The sequence below is a fragment of the Lissotriton helveticus genome, chromosome 1_1, assembly GCF_964261635.1.
Source record: "Lissotriton helveticus chromosome 1_1, aLisHel1.1, whole genome shotgun sequence".
In the NCBI taxonomy this organism is placed as follows: domain Eukaryota; kingdom Metazoa; phylum Chordata; class Amphibia; order Caudata; family Salamandridae; genus Lissotriton; species Lissotriton helveticus.
This window is the reverse complement of record NC_136057.1, coordinates 526892023-526915243: the sequence shown is the minus strand read 5'-3', so window position 1 is coordinate 526915243 and position 23221 is coordinate 526892023. Positions and strand designations below refer to the sequence as shown.

Genomic DNA, 23221 nt, shown 5'->3' with positions numbered 1-23221 from the left:
GTGCGCAGCGCAATTACATCACGTGCACCCCTACGGCACACTATTGACATGCCTATCTGCGCATGTCTACAATCCTGAGTACGACACAGTGATGATGCTGTGCAGAATGTGGCTGGCCACGTGTGTGTAGGCCCATTGCAAGGACAGGTCTGACACAGATATAGAGCACCTGCCTGGCTGAACTCGACATGCAGTTGAGGGTACATCTTTGGCTCATGCTGTGCTAATAGCAACACACACAACAGTTGGCATATGTGAGCCACACCCCTACCCAGTACTGTTGTATGCCTGTCCACCCCGCTTACACTTACATGAAGATACGACGCGGTTACATGTCCCAGGTCTACACGACTGCCTGCGGTCACATGGTTGTGCACGCTGTACACACCACAATGTAATGTGGAATGGCCCTGGTCTCACATGCATACATAATGACCACACGGACACACTGAGTGAGTTTGTGGGACTGACTACGAGCATGTGCGCCAGGCCCCTTTTATTGACAGTGTCACATCTCCAGTGTCACCTGTGCTGGATGGGTGTTGGTAGTGTAAACCACCACTCAGGTGTTGGGTGGTACTGGCAAAAACCACAACAGTGAGCAGACAATCAGCAGTGCAAGGTACGGACATCATGGGTCCCTGACTACAACTGCACAGAGTCTGTGGCCCCGGATGCACAGCGGCCGGCACAGGCACACCACCACCACGGGATGGTGACTTGCAGTGCACTGAGGTAGGGCCACGCAAGCTGAGCCTGAACACAACAATGTCCAAGGGGAATGTCACAGAGGGTTGCAGAGGACAGTGGAAGGTGTCCCTCCAGGGCATGATGCAGAGGGCAAAAGCACGCAGGAAAAGGCAAACGGCGGAGTTGAATGCCACTTTTCCACCTTGTCAGTATCAGCTATATGTAGAGGAAGACAACCTCAAGCCCATGGGCCCAGACGTCACTGACGTACAAACAGAGATCAACCATGAATTTCAGGGCACACACTCAGGGGCACCAGAGCTGGAAGGGGATGCAGTCTGCGATGAGGGCTGTACAATGACATTGCCTCTGCCATGTAGGGGGCAAGACTCAGTTCAAAATATGTGACCTACTCCACCGCAATGAGTCCCGGAGCCAGCGGCCATCAGGGGCCCACTGCCATGTGTGGTAGGCATGCACTGCAAAGAGTCAGTGGCACCAGTGCAGTTGTTGGTAGTGCCCCATCACCTCCGTAAAGGTGAGCCTTTTCTCCACCGGACTGAAGCGCATTTTCCCCTTACCCATCTCCTTGCGTACTGTGACATGTACACTGCCATGAAGATATCAAGACCCAGTTCCAAAAATCCAACCTAGTTGGCCGTAGTGTCGGAAGGAGGCACCGGTCAGCCCAGGTTAACCTCTGTCCAGCCATCTCCTCCTGGATCTCTAACACACAACGTTGGAATGGCATTTGTATTACTTTTGTGGGTGACATAGGTAGTGGCACCAGAGCTGAGTGGGTGTTTAGCCAGGGACATTGTCATGTCCTGTCTGTGACGGACTGCATTGGATTGATGTGAGGCCTGCAGAACCGCAGTGTAGGCCGAAGGCCGCAGTCAGCAAGTGCCCACAGACACGTTTGGTGCGAGTCCTATGCACAGCCTTGGTGGCACCACATTGAAGGGAGTATGGTGAAATAACCTCAGCCATAAATAATGTACTCTGCCATGGTGTAATCAAGACTCAGTTCCAAATGTGTGTCCTACTTGTCCACTGTGTATGCCGGTGAAGTACGTCAATGTGAATGGAGTTCAGTGGGCCTGTGTCGCATAGGCTACGATGGTCCGAATGGGCTGCCAAGTTTGTGGGCTTTTGGGCCATCTGTGACGATGTTTTTTGCGGCTGCTATTGCAGGTGTACTGGTGCTATGGACTGGTAGCACCAGCTTGTGAATGGGGTGATCAATTTATCGCGACTATTGCTGCAATAACGTGAACTCGCCGATAGTTTCTTGAGAATATGCCCCAATGTCTTTAAATAGTTGAGGTGTGGCGCTGTGCTGTGGCTTAGCCCAGAGAACCCGCGCCTCGCTCTTCAAACCTTCCAGCAGTTTTGGACAGAATTAGTCGTCACAGTATTCACTGCCAAACAGGAGATCTTTTCATCAAGAAGGCTCCTCTGCTAATTACGAACTAGGAACCCTTTTCTAACTTTATGAGATTTCACCAATATATTTTGAAGAGCGAGTGTTGCACGTCATTATACTTGATCAGGAATCTGACTGATCTTTTAATTTTACATGAACCGTCAACAAAGAACATAAAATACTGCGGTACATAGTGGTTTTATCCAGATCATTGTCGTACAGAGAAACGAGTCTGCATTTGATGACTTTATCCTGTGACGCTGTTGTTTTATTTATGATACACGTGGCTACTCCAGAAGAAGGCGCTGGTCGCCGAAACGCGCGTAGAGAATTCATTAGTCAATGCCACAGTTTTATAAAGTTCTCTCTTTCTATGTTTGAGAATTAATTTGTTTGAGAATTCATAAATATGTTTTGAATGTTTCTCTTTCTGATTCCATTGATTTTATTATGAAAAAAAAATGTTCTCCCTTTTTAAAGTCTTTTTGATATATATGATTTGTATTATTGTATGTGATTTTCTTTTTAATTGAACTAGTAATAAAATTTGTCTTCAGACCTACTTACATTCCTTCCTCTTTTGTGTAATCCTTCATCAATATTATTAATTTGTCACTTAAGTGCCTTGGTTGTTACTTTTCGCTCTGTTAATCCCTGACCTAGGACTTACAATATCAATTTGTTCAGGGGGTCCTTGTTACCTTTACGCAATTAGCCCAGGGTGTTTACATGTTGACTTATTCTATTGTTGTTGCATGAGGGTTGTGTATGTCGGAAAATGCTCAGAATTACAGCTACAGAAGGATAGTAATTGACATTAAACAAAAAATATCCATGAGAACAACTCAAAATACTTTTTAGTGTTATTTATTGCTCATCAGCATTAGTCGGACATGATCTATGAGCTTCCAGAAACGGATTTCCTCTAACCTTTTTTTACTATTTACATGTGTGTGATGTACATGTGCATAGATCTATGGACAGCGGGCTGCATGTGCAGGTTTTGGGTGTGTTCAACAGTAGTCAAGCTTGACTTGCCTCTGTAACGAAACACAAAAGGATGAGGCTGCTTGCAGAATGCGGTAAGGACCCGAGACTCCTACTATTCACAGATGTTCAATGGCCATGGGCTGATTGGAGGCTCTTCGAAGGGTCCGGGCCTCACCCCTGCAGGGCCCTAGTTACACCCTTTAAGTGTCTTGGACATCTGACTTCAAACGTATTGCAAACCCTTGTTCCAGGCCCCAATATCCTGGAGAGACCTGACCAACAACATCAACATAGATCCATGCTCAGCCTCCAAGCGAGGCAGGACTACCAATAGAATTGTCCCTGTTACTGCTGAAATGCAGTGGTTCGATTCTTGACTTCAAGGCCACGAGTCTGGAGGAGGCAATACACCCTTTCCACACAATGCACTGAAAAGCCACCATTTGTAGTGGCTTTCGGTAATTTACATGGGCGGCAGGTCTCCAGGCACTGGCCCCAAGACCTGCACAGAGAACGTGATTTTTCTTTTTCTTGTCTGAGTTTGCAGTCATTTGTCTTGGCCCATCTCAGTGGTGATGAGGCTTCCCCAGAAAGCCAGTTCAAAGAGCGATCTCTCACCGCTGTTTTAATGCACTTCCCTCCATTGTCCCCGTTTGGCAATTAACAAGGCCGACTTCCCCGGTAGAAGCCGCGCACAATGGTGCGGAGACCCCGACGGATGTGGCACTCAGCCTTTATCTGTACTCTTTTTAAAAACACCAGCCTTCCCGTCATATATAAGCCCCTGGCGGCGTCCAGCCCCGGTCTGAGCCGTCCAGTCTGCGGGAGGGTCCGGGTGCCATGGAGAGTTAGGGTTTGCAGTCCCCGGGACCGAGCAGCCTTGTTTTTCGGGGCGCACAGCGGACCTTCGCGCGGCCATGGAGCTCAAGGTGGGTATGATCTCTGGCGCGAGGGCCTTAGTCAGGCTGCGGCATGGTCTGTGTACATTTTTATTTCATAGCAAGGAAACGAAATGTTTCTTAAACTTTTTTTTAGGCTGGAAGAGAATAAAAATAGGAATCATGAATAGAAAAGAAAAGAGGGGGTAAATATAATTTGTGGTGTTTGTAAGAAGTAAAAAGCAACAGGCAGCTACCAAGAAGGATTTTCAGTGTTTTTTAATATATTTATTTTTAATCCTGTGTGTGGCGCTTCGTGCTTTTCAGAGTATTATTTATTTCTTTTGAAGTTTTTTAAAGCGCTGTGTCTTGGACAGAAGTGCTGTTCAGAGAGGATATCAAATGCTTTTATTCGTTTATATATATATCATTTTAGTATTTCTAAGGTACACATAGGCAGATTTACAAGCCCCTTGCGCCACTTTTCGCATGTTAAATGTGACGCAAAGGTGGCGCAATGGGCTTGTAAATCTGCCCACAGACAGTTTGAAAAAAAGTTTTAGCGCCACGTGTGCAGGGTGCTCGGGTGATGGTGCACCCTGGCCGAGCATGGGAAGGCGTCACTAGAAGATTGCCATGAGAAAAGATCTTTATTCTTGACGAGTGTGGGAAGGATCGGACTCAGGTGTGGTAAGGAGATTGCAATGCACTGTGTCATTGTGTATCTTGGTGTTGGGGTGGAAGCGGACAGCCACCCTCAGTAGAAAGACAAGAGCAGTGCGGGTCTGCAATGATTAAAGCAGGGCGCGGCCGCTGTAGAGGCAGTGGGGGCAATGAAGGAAGGCTCTGTGATAAAGGCGGACCCCCGGCGCCGTCAGGGAAGGTGGGCAGGCCCTGCCAGTGATCTAAGTGCGCATACAGCCCTGTAGGGGGAGCTGGGCCATGCAGCATCTATGATGAAAACAGGCGGCCAGTGGTGTAGAAGGCGGTGGGCAGTGTAGGGTCAGAGATGAAAGCAGGCGGCTAGTGGTGTAGAAGGCGATGAAAAATGTAGGGTCATAGACAACAGCAGGCTGCTAGTGGTGTAGAAGGCAAAAGGCAGTGTAGGGTCAGAGATCAAAGCAGGGGGCCAGTGGTGTAGAAGGCGATGGGCAGTGTAGGGTCAGAGACCACAGAAGGCTGCTAGTGGTGTAGAAGGTGATGAACAATGTAGGGTCAGAGACCAAAGTAGGCGGCCAGTGGTGTAGAAGGCGATGGGCAGAGTAGGGTCAGAGATCAAAGCTATACAAAAGGGGATGATGGACGGAGCGTTTGAACAAATCAAACACTCACCCCCAGTCAACTGATCTGGGTTTAATCCATCACCATTCTTTAGTTCACTCAGCCACCCCAGTTCAGACATGGCTATATGCAAATCAGTCTGACCCTGTGCCTCATGGGAACAGTCCAGCCCGAACTGCCAAGCCATGTCTTCCCTGGAGTGGTGGAGTGAGCTAAAGAACGGTGATGGATTAAACCCAGATCAGTTGACTGGGGGTGAGTGTTTGTATTGTCAACGCTCCGTCCATCATCACCTTTGGTTTTTCTTGGGTCAGAGATCAAAGCAGCCCGCCAGTGGTGCAGAAGGCGATGGGCACTGTAGGGTCAGAGACCAAAGTAGGCGGCTAGTTGCATAGACAGAGATGTGATCGAAACAGGAAGCCATCTCTTCAGAGGGAGCTATCAGTGCAAGGTAAGGTATGTGCAATCTTATGGATGAATTTGAATGCTATGGTGCGGATTTTGTATGAGAGCGCTTTGTATAAAGATTCATGGTTATCTCAGTTAAACTGTGAATGGCAAGCACACTTCCAAAAGCATTATTTTTTTGGGATATGTTTAAACGTAGTATCTATCTAATCTATCTATCTGTCTGTCTGTCTGCTGTCTATCTATGTGTCTATCTAGCTCACTGTCTGTCTGTCCCGTCCGTCTGTCTATCTATCTAGAGATGGATATATTGGTTAAGCCTTCCAATTGAACGTTTTCCAATGCTTTCAAAGCTCATGTTTCACAGGAGAGGTCCAACTGTGAAATATTTCTGGTAATACACAGTGCTGATATAAATGGCAGGATATTTACCTTGCCTGAACAACAGAAGCAAAAATGTAACTAGCATTTGGCCTTTGTTTCAATGGGGGTTCAAAAACAATACTTCCACAATGACAGCTCTGCTCTTAGAACATTAATTAGCACACCTGAAAAGCTGTCGTTTGCAGGCCTTGATGCAAGCATCCACCAATGAATCCTCCCCATTGTGTGAAAATAATCATTGCAAACTTAGAGCACTGTCAACAAAAAGTTACACTTATTCCCAAAAAACCCACACATTTCATAACATTGGCAGACATATCTGCCTTGTCAGGCAAACAATGCTTACAAAACGGATGACACTCAATTGCTCTGAATCATTCTAAAGAGTACTAAAATCAATTAATAATGAAATATAAAAAAATACAAAACGAGTAAAATGTATATTAAGGTCCTATATCGCCATCTCGGGCTTCAGGTGACATTTAGAAATCACACGACCTTCATCCTCATGGTTTGCACTTGTCACCAGATCCCCTTGATGGCAATAAGGTCCATATTACACCGTTATACATTATGTATTTTCTCTCTTTAGCTTTTGACCTTAGCTGGCCCTAAGGGATCAAGGATGCATTAGTGGTAGGGCCCAATTCGAAGTCGACTATGTTCTTGCTGATCAGGGAGGGCCATTGCTGAGTGACCATGCACACTCCATTCCTCTCTGCTTAAAAAAGTATCATCTGAAATGTGTATTCAGCACAACACTGCAATCCTCATGGGTTAGAGGGTATATTTCAATGCAAGGAATTTATTTGTTTGTGTGTTTCAATGCAGGGAATTTATTGTTTGCATGTTTCAATGCAGGGAATTTATTTTTTACATGCTTCAATGAAGGGAATTTATTGTTTGCGTATTTACTGCAGAGAATTTATTGTTTGCGTGTTTCACTGCAGGGAATATATTTAATTGTGTGGTTCACTGCAGGGAATGTATTGTTTGCGTGTTTCACTGCAGGGAATTTATTTGTTTGCGTTTTTCAATGCAGGGAATTTATTTGTTTGCATGTTTCAATGCAGGGAATTTATTGTTTGCGTGTTTCAATGCAGGGAATTTATTGTTTGCATGTTTCAATGCAGGGAATGTATTTGTTTGCGTGTTTCAATGTGAGACATTTATTTGTTTGCGTGTTTCAATGAAGGGAATGTATTTGCGTGGGTTTCGAGCCTTTTTTTTAACGGAGATGATTCATGTCACAGGCTGTAATACCGAGATATCAGTCGTGTCTGGGCGTTTGATAAAATCCAGGTTATTTGGTAGTGTGAGCCAGCAGTGCTGTTGGTTTTAATAACTGTTTAGTTGGTCTTCGCTTAATTTGTAAAAGCATTTCTATATTTCATTTGGAGCTACTGGTCGACATTTAAAAAAGTTTTTTTCGATAGATTTCACTCAAACCTATGCTCGTTTTTGTTATTTAAAGAGCAACGCACATCTAATGTAGAAATGTGAAAGCTTCTTTTAAGACTGCAAATGTAATTTAAAAAAAATCTTTTTAGTCTATATATATATTTATGAATCTTTAAAGGGACGTACCCATAAGGCATTCAAAACGTGAGGGAAAGTGTCCAAGTCATATGTTATCTACCTATCACAGGTCACCAGGGAGTTGTATGCCTATACAGGAGGCTGCACCTGTGTTATTCCAGGGGAAGGATGCTGCTGTGGTCTGTACTTGAGTGAAAAATGTTCCTTCAACGTAGAATCTGAATTGCAAAATGTTGAACCATACTCCTTACGGTATTTCAGAAGAGTGGTGATGTCTAGCCTGCGCGAAGAAACATAGGGTCATATCCTTAAAGGCTTTTTGCATTCTCAAAACCTGCGCTGCATAAAGTGACAAGCTTTGTGATTCGAATAACCCACACTCTGATGTACTGAAGTGTCATGGTGAGTTGTCAGTGTCTTTGCTCTTGCAATGCCAACATTGTGGCTCCTTGTGAGTCGTAATGCTATGTTTCAATGGCAAGGGACTTCTCTTGCTGTTGTGAAACATAGACAGATTACTGACTGCTGAGAGAATTTGGTAGCCAATCACAAAGTGAAAGATGCCCATGAGGGGCAGCTGCTGGCATCAGATAGAGCCGTCACACTGCATGCTCATCCCGTGCCCCTTCATCAGAGGGCATTTATTTAACCGCTGCAGCTTTTTCATTTTTAAGGAACAGTGATTGCTAGAGTCACTTTTTAAACATCTTTTTGAGTGGTCTGCTCTCCTTTGTAGGCTTCTGTTTCTACATCTGCAGCACTTCATAAGGATTTGCAGGGGAAATACCTAATTATGGACCTTACTGAGGTAGATTTTCGGGTGATCCTCGAGAAACCCTATTTTGTGAACTGCCGCATTAATGCAAAGGAAAGAGAAGTAAAATGTGTCTCAGCCACTTCTTAGACGCTGGAAAGCACAGCACTGTGAGGCAACACAGCCTACAGTACATATGGCCTTTATTTACTGTTTATTTATAGGGAATGCTTACTGCCGCCATGCCGGCCGAAAGGCTGTTTTTGACAGGCCTTAGTGTGAGGCAGGCGAGCGGGTAATCAATACCTTACAAAATTGACTATTTGAAAATGATCAGGTGACTCACAAAGTTATATGTATGAGTGAGTTTGATTTAAATGCTTAAATACCTTCTTTACAAGTACAAATCAACTATTTGTAAAGCACGGTGGTGGGACAGCTAGCAGAGTGTGCCCAGAAAGTGCAAAAGAGAACAAACTCTTAAAATAAAGGAGTGAGAGAGGATGGTTGTCGAAACACCTTCGCTTTAAGCTTGCGTTTGAATGAAAGGTTCAATTTCCTTCGGGGGCTGAGAGAGCCTGTGCCAGAGCTGTGCCAACCATAAAGACACGACCCTCTCCCTACCTCGCTTGCTTAGATCTAGAAACATAAAACAAGAAATTGTTTTGTGGATCGCAGAATTCTTGGGAGTTGATATCTCTGAACGCGTTAATGAGGAAATGCCAGTCCTCAAGTCCAAAAAGCATTGTAATGGAGGCAAAGTGACTCAAATTGCACACCCTTTGTTACCGACAACCAATGAAAACTTTCTGGGCTGGTGCAACTTGGTCATTACAGTGAAGACCACATATAACATGCACAGCCGTGTTTTGAGTCTCTGCGGGATAGTCAATACAAAACTATAACCAGCTAGAAAGGCATTATCTGCAAAGTCCATATGAGAGATGACCACCACCATCATTGTTTGTTTATATCAGAGGACGCTTAAAGATCTCAACACTTCTTCAGTAAATGAAGATGGAAGAAACCTGAACTCACGGCAGCAGATATCTGATCTCTCATTAACACTTCACGGTCCATCGAAACAACTGGATTCTTTACCTTAAAGTGAGGGTTTTGACCACACTCATAAGTGTTCCACCCATTCCTTAAGTCATATGGAAAAGGCACCAATCACCATGGTTTCTGTTATGCCAGAATACCATTTTAGTTGTTGGCTCATATCCATATATACATTTCCACCAGATGTGCCCCAAACATTCTTCTGTCATCTTCTGTACTTAGAGCAATTAAAAAAAAAGGGGTAAGTCTCAGCAGCATCAGTGTGAAACAGAATACCCCAGGAACTGAGGAAAGCTATCAGGAAGCACATATACACATTAAAAAGGAGTGTGGACAAGGCTGTTCCTTGAGGAACACCACTGTCTAACTGCTTCCACTCTGAGGTACAAATACCTAAAGTAACAGCCTGCATTCGCCCCAAGAGGAATGACTCTAACCATGCAAGCGCATCTTTCTTAACACCACAGTAAGGTCATCTTTTGATTTACACACTGTGCTTAAGGGCGTGGAAGACTGCAGAGTGATCTAATAAAAAAAAAGGGCTCCAACACTGTGATAATCAGCCAACATACCTGAATTGTTTACATTTTTGTATTTAACGGAATCAGCTCTGTTGAGAGATTGGATATCCAGTTGGTGCACAACCTAAATTTAGTTCTTACAGTTGCATATTTTAGCCACATATGGTAGATTCAGAGTGGCTCTAATATTCGACAGGTCAGATAGATCAGCTTATTCTTTTGTAATTGGCAAAGTAATTTTTGCACTTGTAAAAGGACTTGCTCACGTGATATTATCCTGTGAGTAAATCTGTTCCAGTGATAATGAAGTGGGCATTGAATAGCACAAACAAATGTACGCATTTGGAAAAGAAAATATGCCAAAGGGAAAGGATTACCCCACAAAATGGTATGAGTGTAGGGTTAGGGGATTCTCAATGTGGAGAAATGTTTTCTCAGTCTCGAAACAAACTTGCACTCAATAGTCTTTTCACATGCAGAAATATACTCTTTTGAGAAAATAGAATTTTCAAGACTTTGTCAGGATTATGACTGGACAGAATTCTAAAGAGATGCAAGTCTGCAGTCCTAATAAGCACTAATCCTGTGGCTGTATTTGTGTGACTGTTTCTGTAAATTAGGTCATGTATCTTGTAAGGAAGAAAGCCACTAGTACTTGTATTTTTAATTGTTCTGCATTTTCTTTTTCAGATGAATTACAGAAAAATCCTCACAATTGTTGCCGTGGCCATTTTAACACACGGTAAGGCACGCTTTATTTTATTACTGCTATACTACACAAGTGTAATTGTTTCAATTTACAAAATCAATGTTGCACAATTCTGTTCGTAAGGGCCAGCTAAAAAAGTAACTTGCTAATTCCTTTGGCAGAATGTGTGTCAATAATAATGTTATAAGAGACAGGAGAGGAGCAGGTACTTTTATTAGTCTGTAGTGACATCAGGGTTTACACATCTCTGCATCAGATGACGTAGAAGGACACCGCCCGTTCGACCATATCTAAGGGAGGACGTCAATAGTTGTACTGATGCTGAAGTACTGCCAGTACCTATTGAAATTGATCCACTGGAGCGGTCCCTAAGCTCTTGGGCGGTGGTCCCAAGTAGAATGTCACATTTTCTTTAGACACAATTTAACCAAGTGGGAGAATGGACACTTGTAACTACGTAACCGTAGGTTGGTTTGAAACACCCTCATAGACGCAATGTGCGGTGTATATCGTTCTTCCGCCCCACATCTGCGTTATGGCATAGTCATTGGGTGTCCAAACTAGTGCTGTATGCCGGCCTCAAGCCGGAGGCAACCTCTGGTATTAAGTAGTAGTGTCCAGAGATATGGGGGCACCCCCAAAGAGGAGAAGAATTAGTGTCTAAAAAGCAAGACTTCACCTCTAAAAAACTTTAATTTGCATAAGGTAAAGTTTTCTAATTAAAAAAGGAGTGGGTATAAACGTAGATCAAGTTACTGGATCTTTTTATATCACTTGGTAGAGTCAACATGTTTCTGCTCCATATCGCCCAGCCGGGTCTACGGAGCATTCCTCAGGACAAACAGTAAAAAGCTTAAATAGGTTACTTACACAATTTGTGAAGTACTCTGTGCTGTTTAATTAAACACTATGTTTCTAGAAAGGTCAAGTTACCTAAAAAGTAAAAAGAAACAAACATGCTAATATGGGGGTACATGTTCAGCACTTCAAATCACTCTCAATTCAAGATATATCATTTACTGTGCCAATATTGGGCACTACATTCATAAGAGCTGTCCCATTTTCTATAGAGACAAAAAATATATAAAATTACTTTTCACAAACGTGTCACTGATTATGTTCTTTCTATTTACATTTCACACATCGTAGTTTATGTCTGATCTACATTGTCCATTTTCAGGCTCACATATTGCCTGTCTTGTTGCTCCTGTTTCTTGTTTTATTTCTGAAATCCTGTAACGGATCACGCTTTTGAAACACACTTTGAGCTGTCCACTGCTTTTTTGGCTGTGTGAGGACTGGGTGGGGTCCAAGAAGTAAATATTTCACAATGTTGGCACTGCCACTTGCATGCTGTGAGACTGCGTGCAAACAAATCTGTGGAAACAGTTTGCCAGCTGCAAAGGAACGATAACATGTTTCCGCATTGAGACGGATGGGATTAGCTGATGCCTCAAGCAAAGAGGAACGGGGCTTCCAAAGTGGCGTTTCAGTGCTGGTCCTGGATACACTGACATTGAGGGGCACATTCATCAAAAAACAAGCATTGGCATAGCCAATAGGTTTCGCTTTTGGGACCTTATAAGTATTTAGTTATGCAGCACAATATCCTTGGTGCATCAACGTCAACTGTTGCATGGCTAAACACTTTTAAGGTCCCAAAGGCGAGACCTATTGGCTATGCCAATGCTTGTTTGTAGTTTATTGTGGTCATTTTATCTTTTTTACTGGTTCAATCACTGGCTTTGAAAGCTTCATACTCACTGAGCTGACCACATTTTGTCTTGTGAAGGCACCGAGCACCAGTGCATGTGTAATTCTCGATTGCAACACTGCTGTGAACCTCTGTTTCTTCCGGGACTCTGGTGTAGGGGTTCTCGCAGGGACCCCTCCATCCTTAAACCCAGACGCTCAGGCTCCCTTTTCAGTGACGCCATCACAAGGCTTATGGGAAAGGCCTGTGATCAAACGCTAAGCTACCAGTTGGCGTTCCCTCTCAAATTTAGAACCTGGCTGAGTATTGGATGCTGTAAAAATAAAACCTGAAATTTACACTTCTTTACATTCAACGCTGAATCCTCTTCACAAGCTATTGGATGCAATTTTGCAAAAGTCAAATCTTTGGCCAAGGGTGGGCTGGACCTCACCTGTCAGCGCGTGTGGAGCGTCAAGTGTCTGTGTGTCGGTGTTCACTGCTCTGCTTTTATTCGTCCTCCTCCCGCCTCCCTCTGTCCCGGAGTCTCATCACAAGTCCCCTGTGACGCTTGTAAATGAGCCCACCTGAGTGCGTGGTGCGTGCTAGTCTCTGGGAATCCCCCCCACCTCACTCCCAGAGGGATGCCAACCACCTGGAGTGTGGAGCAGCGGATGTGTGCCGCCACCGCACACAGGTGCAGCACTGCACAATGGTGTGAGCATCACACAAGCCCTTGGCACGAGCGGACATGCCCCTGCAGGGAGCCTGAGCAGATCTGTTATGAACATGTAAACCCTATGGCCAAGATTTACTGTATTGTTGCCTGAGGCTTGCGTGAAGTTAAGTAACACGAACCATACAATAGGACATGTAACCCCTGATAATCCAGGCAGAGCAGGCGTAATGTGGCGCAGAAGTGCACACCACCTCCAGGCTTTCATGCCAGGCCAGGCCAACTAACACCAGGCGAAGTAGCGCAACCTGCAATGCTTAGAAAACAACACTGTCTGATATTTCTAGCTACAGATGCACTAGGTATAATTTTCATAAAAATTACTCGCGTTGCGGGATGTACCCCATAGCAGTTGTCATTACAGAGATTGTTCTGCTCTACTCACACAGACACCGCCTGCTCTCATTTTCACAGCAATGCGTGGCTGAGTCGTGTTTAGCGCTGTGCAAACCACATTTTTAGCGCATGCTTAGCTAGGTACACCTTCGGCGCTCAGTGTGTTGTAAACATGCCGCAACACAATGTCTTGCTGTTCACATAACGGAAGGCTGTAGATGTTTTACTCAAACTGACATTGGTAGACGCAGGCCAATGTGCCTGTTAGACGGGGACCCTGAGGGTCGGCCGGATACCGAGGGAGAGATCCCCGAGGGGGACCGTCTCCGGCGATCGTACAGACAAGTTACCTCCCTCCCCACAAACAGGCACCACACCAAGTCGAGTTCAAGGCTTTATATAAGGTTCTTAAGGCAAGGATATCAGCGATACAGGAGATCTTGGACCCGGGGGTCCTCTCACTTCTAGTCTCTGTAGGGAAAGGGGGTAGCGGGACAGTCTTGGTACCGGATCGGTACAGGTAGTGGTAACAGGCGAGCTCACAATCCTCGAGCTGGAGTGTCTGTGGATCGGGCCGCGGCAGCGCCAGCAGGCCAAGGTGATAGTCTCTTAAAGCAGAGGGCCGCGGCAGCGCCAGCCGGCCAAGATGATGGTTTCACGAGGCAGGGGCCGCGGCAGCGCCAGCAGGCCAAGACGATGGTTTCACGAGGCAGAGGGCCGCGGCAGCGCCAGCAGGCCAAGACGATGGTTTCACGAGGCAGAGGGCCGCGGCAGCGCCAGCAGGCCAAGACGATGGTTTCACGAGGCAGGGGCCGCGGCAGCGCCAGCAGGCCAAGGCGATGGTTTCACGAGGCAGAGGGCCGCGGCAGCGCCAGCAGGCCAAGACGATGGTTTCACGAGGCAGAGGGCCGCGGCAGCGCCAGCAGGCCAAGTCACGGATGAGTTCTTCTCGGGTCTCTCGACTCCAGGATACAACTGGTTTCCTGGTCTGGTCCTGCCCCAGTTATAGGTCTGGTCCCCTTTGATGTCCGGACCCTCGCGCCTGGGGGGCCGGGAGGTCCGGGATGAGGGAGTCCAGACACCCAGCATGGGGGTGGAGCCAGCGCCCAGGCGGCCGGGGGTGATCGACACCTGGCGGAGGAGAGCCGTTGACGATTCCTTTCTCCCATTGACTCGCCAAGTGGTCACTCTGCCTCCCGGGGGGAGGTTGGTGCCTCGATGTCGGGCCCGGCCGGGCCCAGGGTGAGGGTCGAGTTGAGGCCACGCGGCCTCGTGCTGTAGTGGCCCAAGATGGCGGCTGGGCCGAGGCCGTGGTGTGGATGGTGACCCGGGCCAGCTGGGTTCGGAGCTGGTGTCTTGTGGGTGAGGAATTGCAGTGTACTTCGGGTGGTCGTCGGGGACTCTGGCTGGGGGATGCAGGGGGAGCCAGGGTCCAGGTCCCATTGCGGGGAGGGGGCAGCCCGACCATGCGGCCTGTCCAACATGCGTCCCCCCCAGCTGAAGGCGGGGAGAGTCAGCCATCTTCCTGGGGACTCTCCTCGCTGAGGCGGAAAAAGCGTGACAGGCCGTCGGCGTTGGCGTGGTCCTGGCCTGGACGATGTTCCACCGTGAAGTCCATCCCCTGCAGGGAGATGGACCAGCGCAACAGCTTCGGGTTCTCCCCCCGCATTTGCATCAGCCATTGCAGGGGTCGGTGGTCTGTTTGCACCCGGAAGTGGGTGCCGAAGAGGTATGGCCGGAGCTTCTTGAGTGCCCAGACTACGGCGAAGGCCTCCCTCTCAATGGTGCTCCAGCGCTGTTCTCGGGGCAAGAGGCGTCTGCTGATGAAGACCACCGGATGGTCGACCCCTTCGGCGTTGAGTTGGGAGAGGACGGCCCCCACACCATGATCGGAGGCGTCCGTTTGCACAAGGACTTCCCGGCTGTAGTCGGGAGCCTGGAGCACGGGGGCCGTGCACATGGCGGTCTTTAGCTTCTCGAAGGCTGATTGGCAGTCCGGGGTCCAGTTGACGGTTTTGGGGCTCTTTTTGGAGGTGAGCTCTGTGAGGGGCCCCACGATGCTGCCATAGTCCTTCACGAACCGCCGGTAGTATCCGGTGAGCCCCAGGAAGGCCCGGACCTCCGTTTGGCTCGTCGGGGGTTGCCAGGCCTGGATGGCAGCAATCTTGAGTTGGAGAGGGGCCACCAGCCCGCTTCCCACTTGGTGTCCCAGGTAGGTCACGGACCCTTGGCCAACTTGGCACTTGCTGGCCTTGATGGTGAGCCCTGCTTGCTGGAGGGCGTGTAGAACCTCCCGCAGGTGGCGGAGGTGGTCGGTCCACTGGTGGCTGTACACAGCAATGTCGTCCAGGTAGGCGGTGCTGAAGTCTTCCAGGCCCGCCAGTACCTGGTTTACCAGCCGTTGGAACGTTGCCGGGGCGTTTTTCATGCCGAAGGGCATGACTTTAAAGTGGTAGTGCCCGTCTGGGGTAGAGAAGGCGGATCGTTCTTGGGCCCTAGGGGTGAGGCCGATCTGCCAGTAGCCCGCTGTTAGGTCGAAGATGCTCAGGTAGCGGGCGGCCCCCATCCGGTCAATTAGCTCGTCTGCCCGGGGGATGGGATGAGCGTCGGTCCGGGCAACTGCATTCAGCCCTCGATAGTCCACGCAGAACCGGAGCTCAGGGGCAACGCCCGGGGCAGCTGCCTTGGGAACCAGGACGACTGGGCTCGCCCAGGGACTGTCTGAGGGTTCGATCACTCCTAGGGTCAGCATCTTGGACACCTCGGTCTGGATGCAGGCTCGTACCCGGTCTGGTACGCGGTATGCCCGGTGTCGAATAGGAGGGCTGTCCCCGGTGTCCACATCGTGGAGGCACCAGGGGGTGACTCCGGGGGTGAGGGAGAACAGGGAGGCGAACTGCCTCAGGAGCGTTTGGCAGTCTTGGCGTTGCTCCGGGGACAGGGCCTCGGAGAGCTGGACCCCTTCCACCGAGCCATCCTGCTCGAGGGCCCTCAGTAAGTCCGGAAGGGGTTCGGAGTCTTCTTCTGTCCCAGTATCGGTAGCCATCAGGAGGCTGAGTTCGGATCGCACAAAATGGGGTTTGAGCCTGTTGGCATGGAGGACCCGTAGGGGGTTCCGGGCAGTCTCCATGTCGATTAAATAGGTGACGGGCCCCTTGCGTTCGATTACCTTGAAGGGCCCGGACCATCTGTCTTGGAGGGCACAGGGCTCAACCGGGGACATCACCCAGACCTGTTGTCCAGGTTCGAACTCAATGGAGGACGTGTGCTGATCGTACCACCTCTTCATGTCCTCCTGACTGGCCTCGAGGTTGGCTTTGGCGGTGTCTCGGAACCGCCGGGTCTGGTTGCGGAGAGCCAGGAGATATCGGTAGATGTCCGGGGGAGTTTTCTGGGGAGGCTGCTCCCAACCTTCCTTGACTAGGCTGAGGGGGCCCCGGACGGGGTGCCCGTACAGTAGTTCAAAGGGGCTGAAGCCGAGGGACTTCTGCGGGACCTCCCGATAGGCAAACAGGAGGCATGGAAGCAGCACGTCCCACTGGCGTCGAAGGGGTTCTCCTAGACCCATAATCATCCCCTTGAGGGTGCGGTTGAATCTCTCGACCAGTCCGTTTCCTTGCGGGTGATAGGGGGTCGTGAATTTGTAGGTGACCCCGCATTGCTGCCAGAGGGACTTCATATATCTGGAGATAAAGTTCGTGCCCCTGTCACTGACGACCTCCCGGGGGAACCCTACCCGGGAGAAGATCCCCATCAGGGCCCGGCCCACCACGGGGGCCGTCACAGTCCGAAGGGGGATGGCTTCGGGATAGCGGGTGGCGTGGTCTACCAGGACCAGGATGAACCGGTGTCCTTGGGCTGTTCGAGGGTCGAGGGGCCCCACAATGTCTATTCCCACTCGTTCAAACGGGGTGGTGACGACAGGAAAGGGTTGTAATGGTGCTTTGATTTTTCGGCCACTTTTTCTGCTGGCCTGGCAGGTGGGGCAGGCCTTGCAGTGGTTGGTGACATCCTTCCGCATGTGGGGCCAGAAAAAATGGGTCACCAGGCGGTCGTAGGTTTTATCCTGCCCCAGGTGTCCGGCAAGGGGGACATCGTGGGCTAAGTTCAGGAGGAAGTCTCGGAAGCGAAGGGGCACCACCAGCACCCGACTGGCCCCTAGTTCTGCAACTTTCTGCTCGCTGTAGAGCAGGTCTTGGTCCCAGTAGATCCAGTGGGCCCCCGAGGTATCCCCGGCGCTCTGGGCCAGGGCTTGCTGCCGGAGTCCTTCGAGAGAGGGACAGGTTTTCTGTTCGGCCCGGAATTGTTCCTGCGTGGGGCCTCCCTCCTGCCGCCATTGTGCCAGGTCAGGGACGTCCCGAAGCTGGTCGGATCCTTCCTCGGTTTGGGTCAATGGACTGGCTTCTGGGGCGGCCTCCTCGGGGATGAGCGCGGGAGGAGGTTCTGGCCACTCGGGCTCTTCTGGGCTGGGGACCGCGCGGGCGGTCATGGACCGGGTCGTGACGCAGACCCATTCGGGGAGGCCAAGCATCCCCAGGTGCTCCCTCCGTTCGACAGCTGCCCAGGGAGAGCTTTCAAGGTCGTTTCCTAGGAGGCAGTCCACGGGGGCATCATCGCGGACAGTTACTTTTAACATCCCTGTTACTCCCCCCCACTCGAAGGGGACGCAGGCCATGTGGCATAGGCTTTCGGAATTGTCGGCTGATCGGACAGGGCAAAGAATGTTCGGCAAGATTTGGTCTGGAGTGACGAGGTGGCGTCGGACCGCCGTTACACTGGCCCCGGTGTCGCGGAGGGCTTCCGCCCGGCGGCCATTAATGTTGACCCATTGACCGTACTTCTGTGTGTTGGCGGGAAGGGGGCCCCGCGGAATCATGTCTCTCTCCCCTAAGCAGACCAGTGCCATGGCGGCGGGTGCCCATTCAGAGGGATCGGTCTCGTACTCTTCCTGGTCTTCCGGGATTAGTTCTTCCCCTAGGGCCGCCGCTGCAACTTGGCGGGGGGTAGTGTTCGGGTTCTTTGGGCAATTGGGATCACTGGCGTAGTGGCCGGGTCGCTGGCACCTGTGGCACGTAATGTTGGCCCGGAAACCGGCCCGGACGGCAGGGCTTCCTCGGCCAACCGGGGTCGAGGGGTTTCTGGGGGGTGACGAGGGGCCGGTGTCTCTCCCCCGACCCTGACTTCCTCCTCCCCCTCGGGGGCGATACGGTCTGGATAATTCGCTGGGTGCGTTCCTGCCAACTCGGGTGCTTTCCCACCGGTCGGCTTTGACGGCTAGTTGTCGAGGGTCGGTTAGCTTACTGTCCAGGAGGTGTTGCCGGAGCTCCACGAAGCAGTTGTTCGACAGGTGCTCCCATACGATAAGGTCAAAGAGTTGTTCGTAGGTGGTTACTTTGTTGCCCTTGATCCACCCCTCGAAGGCTCGGCTAAAAAAGTTCACGTACTCCACCCAAGTTGTACCCGGAATCCGTTTGCAGTCGCGGAACCGTTGGCGGTACATCTCCGGTGTGAGCCCGTATCGAGTGAGGAGGGCGGCCTTCATGTGGTCGTAGGAGGTCATCAGCTGGTCCGGGAGTTGTAGCAGGGCGTCCCGCCCTTCGTTGACAAACCTCCCCCATAAACCGGCCCCCCAATCGCTTCGGGGAATCCGGTGGGAGGTCATTGCCACCTCATAGGCTTTAAACCACTGCTGTATATCATCGTTCTTGTGGTATTCCCGGATGACATCTTTGGGGATGTGAACCTTGGGTTCGGTCGAGGCAGACGGGGTCGGTCGTTCGGGGAGCCCGAGGTCTTTATTCTGTTTCTGGACCTCCAGTGCTTTGAGATTGCGCTCATGTTCGTACTCTAGTCTCTTTTCCTCTAGCTCCCTCTGTCTTTGCTTGTCTTCCCGCTCTTCCCTGAGCCGTAAGTGTTCCAGGGTTATTTTTTGTTCTGCCAGCTTGAGTTCCCCATCCAAGCGAAGTCGGGCAAGTTCTAATTCGTGGAGTCTGGTTTTTTCTCTTTCTCGGATCTCTTCCAGGGAGAGATCCGCTCTTTCTTTAGTTGGTGCGGGGCTCGTCTCGGTTGTTTGTGTTCGGGGTACGGCCGTACCCGTTTCCGCCCAAGCTTCTAGGGCTCGTTTGAAGTCTTCCTTTGTGCTAAGACCTGTGGTTGGAAGTCCAAGTTCTATGCAATATTGCTTCAGTTCCCGGTGGTTGTAGTCTTCCAATTTTTCCATCTGAAATTTCTCCGTTGTTCCGCTCTCTATTGACATGGTTGTTGTGTGTGGTGGGGCGAGTGACTTTCTGTACGATTATGCGTAGGTTCGGATCCCGTCGCTGGCCACCAATGTTAGACGGGGACCCTGAGGGTCGGCCGGATACCGAGGGAGAGATCCCCGAGGGGGACCGTCTCCGGCGATCGTACAGACAAGTTACCTCCCTCCCCACAAACAGGCACCACACCAAGTCGAGTTCAAGGCTTTATATAAGGTTCTTAAGGCAAGGATATCAGCGATACAGGAGATCTTGGACCCGGGGGTCCTCTCACTTCTAGTCTCTGTAGGGAAAGGGGGTAGCGGGACAGTCTTGGTACCGGATCGGTACAGGTAGTGGTAACAGGCGAGCTCACAATCCTCGAGCTGGAGTGTCTGTGGATCGGGCCGCGGCAGCGCCAGCAGGCCAAGGTGATAGTCTCTTAAAGCAGAGGGCCGCGGCAGCGCCAGCCGGCCAAGACGATGGTTTCACGAGGCAGGGGCCGCGGCAGCGCCAGCAGGCCAAGACGATGGTTTCACGAGGCAGAGGGCCGCGGCAGCGCCAGCAGGCCAAGACGATGGTTTCACGAGGCAGAGGGCCGCGGCAGCGCCAGCAGGCCAAGACGATGGTTTCACGAGGCAGGGGCCGCGGCAGCGCCAGCAGGCCAAGGCGATGGTTTCACGAGGCAGAGGGCCGCGGCAGCGCCAGCAGGCCAAGACGATGGTTTCACGAGGCAGAGGGCCGCGGCAGCGCCAGCAGGCCAAGTCACGGATGAGTTCTTCTCGGGTCTCTCGACTCCAGGATACAACTGGTTTCCTGGTCTGGTCCTGCCCCAGTTATAGGTCTGGTCCCCTTTGATGTCCGGACCCTCGCGCCTGGGGGGCCGGGAGGTCCGGGATGAGGGAGTCCAGACACCCAGCATGGGGGTGGAGCCAGCGCCCAGGCGGCCGGGGGTGATCGACACCTGGCGGAGGAGAGCCGTTGACGATTCCTTTCTCCCATTGACTCGCCAAGTGGTCACTCTGCCTCCCGGGGGGAGGTTGGTGCCTCGATGTCGGGCCCGGCCGGGCCCAGGGTGAGGGTCGAGTTGAGGCCACGCGGCCTCGTGCTGTAGTGGCCCAAGATGGCGGCTGGGCCGAGGCCGTGGTGTGGATGGTGACCCGGGCCAGCTGGGTTCGGAGCTGGTGTCTTGTGGGTGAGGAATTGCAGTGTACTTCGGGTGGTCGTCGGGGACTCTGGCTGGGGGATGCAGGGGGAGCCAGGGTCCAGGTCCCATTGCGGGGAGGGGGCAGCCCGACCATGCGGCCTGTCCAACAGTGCCCATCATGACTGAGCAGTGGATTCTTTTCTCTTTGGGATGCAAAGTCATTTTTACAATGCACCCTCCTAACCCTGACGTGTGTTGCTAAACACACAAACATGTTTTACAAAACACAAGGTGCACTCTTCGCACAATGAGAGCTTTATAATCTTAGGTTGTGTACAGGGAGATAATTTTTTTGTATGTTCCATCTTAGGAATCTTTGTGGTCGACAGACTGCAGTTCCTTAAAGAGGTGTCGCCGGCCTGAGATCTCCACGTAAGATAACATTGCTTCCTGTATTGTCTTAAGAAGGAGAAAACATCCCAACTGGGCTTGAAAAAGGTGCAATGTTTATTTGTAGTTTGCTAACCCAGAATCTTTGAGCTCGAGATAAACTGGAATGGAATGAACAATGAAGAGCTTGCAGCCTGTGATTTAGGGGAACATACCAAGATCACACAGGCATTGACGTGTATGGAGAACAGCAGATCCACTCCCAATCACTGAACGGTCCAATAAGAATGGAAGATTTTGCAGTTCTCAACAGGGTGAATAGATGAATGCAACATATAAGCAAGCGTGCGTCGCGCTGAAAGGAGGCAGCAGGGTAGGGGAGAGAGGAGGGGGCCGGCGCCTGTTTCCCTTGCGGGAGCGAGCAGGAACCATCTGTTAATTACTAACAGATGGTTTTGAAAGCTCGCTCCCGCAAGGGAATCGCCAAACGTGCATGCGTTGCCATTCAAAGCAATACAACGTGTGCACGTTTTTGCCTGCAAAAGTGAAGCAATGGCTAAAGGTCTTTTTCCTAAGCAGGACATGCGCGCTGCGTAGGCGAGACCTAGTCACGCAGCGCAGGAAGCCGTCTTGCTGAGCCTTATGATGGGAAAGGGCACGCATGCACCATATTTAACATTGTACAGTGCATTCCTATCTTTTCTCTGCACTGGCGGACAATGTGCTGCCTAGCGCCAACACAGGCACCCTTAGGGTGCCTGCTTTGTACAGCAGGAAGGGATACCTTCCTGCACAGAAGCGATCTGCAGAGACGTTTTCTTCTTTCCATGTGTGATGCAGAACTCAGCACACACAGAAAGAGGAGGTAACGAGGAGAAATAAAGATATTTCTCTTCACTTCGTCTCACCAGAGAAGGTGTAGGATTTTGAAGCACTCCCAGGTCTACTAGTAATAGCAAATCTGGGAATGCGCCAAAAATCATGGAATAAAGCACGGGCACACGTACCCTCCACCCATGGAATGGCACCCGGGGCGGAGTAATGCAACGCAGCAATTTACGCAGCAATTAGTTACTCTAGATTGATTAAGCCACACAACTCCACTTAACGCCTTGCATGGCTTGATAAATCCTACTTAGTAGTTGCGTCACCCTGACGCCCCAATATCAAGGCGCAAGGGGCGACGCACCTGCTTGGCCAATATGACCCTAAATGTAGAGCAGGAGATGCGCACACAGTAGGCATTGCACAGTGACTTAGAGTCGCTGGGGGTCAGGGTTTATCAGACAGACATTTGTCGGTTTGACCCTTGAACTGATGGATATAATTAATTAACAAGGCTGAGGGTTTGAACACTAGCGTACTAATACTCCACAACATTTCGGGCTGTGTCGTGCCTTTTGTGGGATAATTTTGAAACTTGCAGCAGGCTGCTGGCAGCCACATGCGCATATTACACAATTAAGAAGCTGTCGACTAAGTGCAAGAAGCTGCCTGCAAGCTTCTAGCATTGCACAGCCAGAGGGGCAAAACAGTGGTGCTTTATTATACTAACTTGTTCTTTTTACAGCGCTACCTCCCTAACTTATCTCATGTGTTAGTTCTATCAATAACACATATTATTATCTAGTTTATCATACTCAATGTATGGCCTCAGAAGAATGGAAGACGGGGTCTGCATTGCCGAGGTTGAACTCATGACCTTGAGTACATTGCCTTTGCTAGCAGCAAAAGTTCTAATCACTGAGCCGGGATGTCTCTGTCAGAGAAGCACCAGAGTTGGTTTGTCAGAAAATCACCATCATAAATATCATCTGACACGAATATCTCTTTAAAATATTGTTTCCAAATGCTTGTCTTGTTGAGTGCACCTTTTCTGTTAATAACTCCAATGGGGCAATAGTTTTGTACACCATATTTGGGACACAATGTTTATGGCAGCCAACATTTTCTCACTACAATATTTGGTACCATGCCAAATAGAGTCAATCTTTTAAAGGTGATCCTTTTGCTCAAATCCTAGTAGTAAAGATGCTTTGCA

General features: G+C 49.9%; 1 protein-coding gene across 1 annotated transcript in view; it reads left to right on the top strand.

The window, feature by feature from the left end:
- Positions 1 to 3900: 3900 nt before the first annotated feature.
- Positions 3901 to 23221, top strand: part of VWF (von Willebrand factor) — a 1169185-nt gene continuing 1149864 nt past the window's right edge. The window contains exons 1-2 of the mRNA XM_078673989.1: positions 3901 to 4035; positions 10624 to 10675. Of these exons, the coding sequence (XP_078530115.1) occupies positions 4024 to 4035; positions 10624 to 10675 (64 nt within the window). The 5' untranslated portion in view covers positions 3901 to 4023. The remainder of the gene's footprint in view (positions 4036 to 10623; positions 10676 to 23221) is intronic.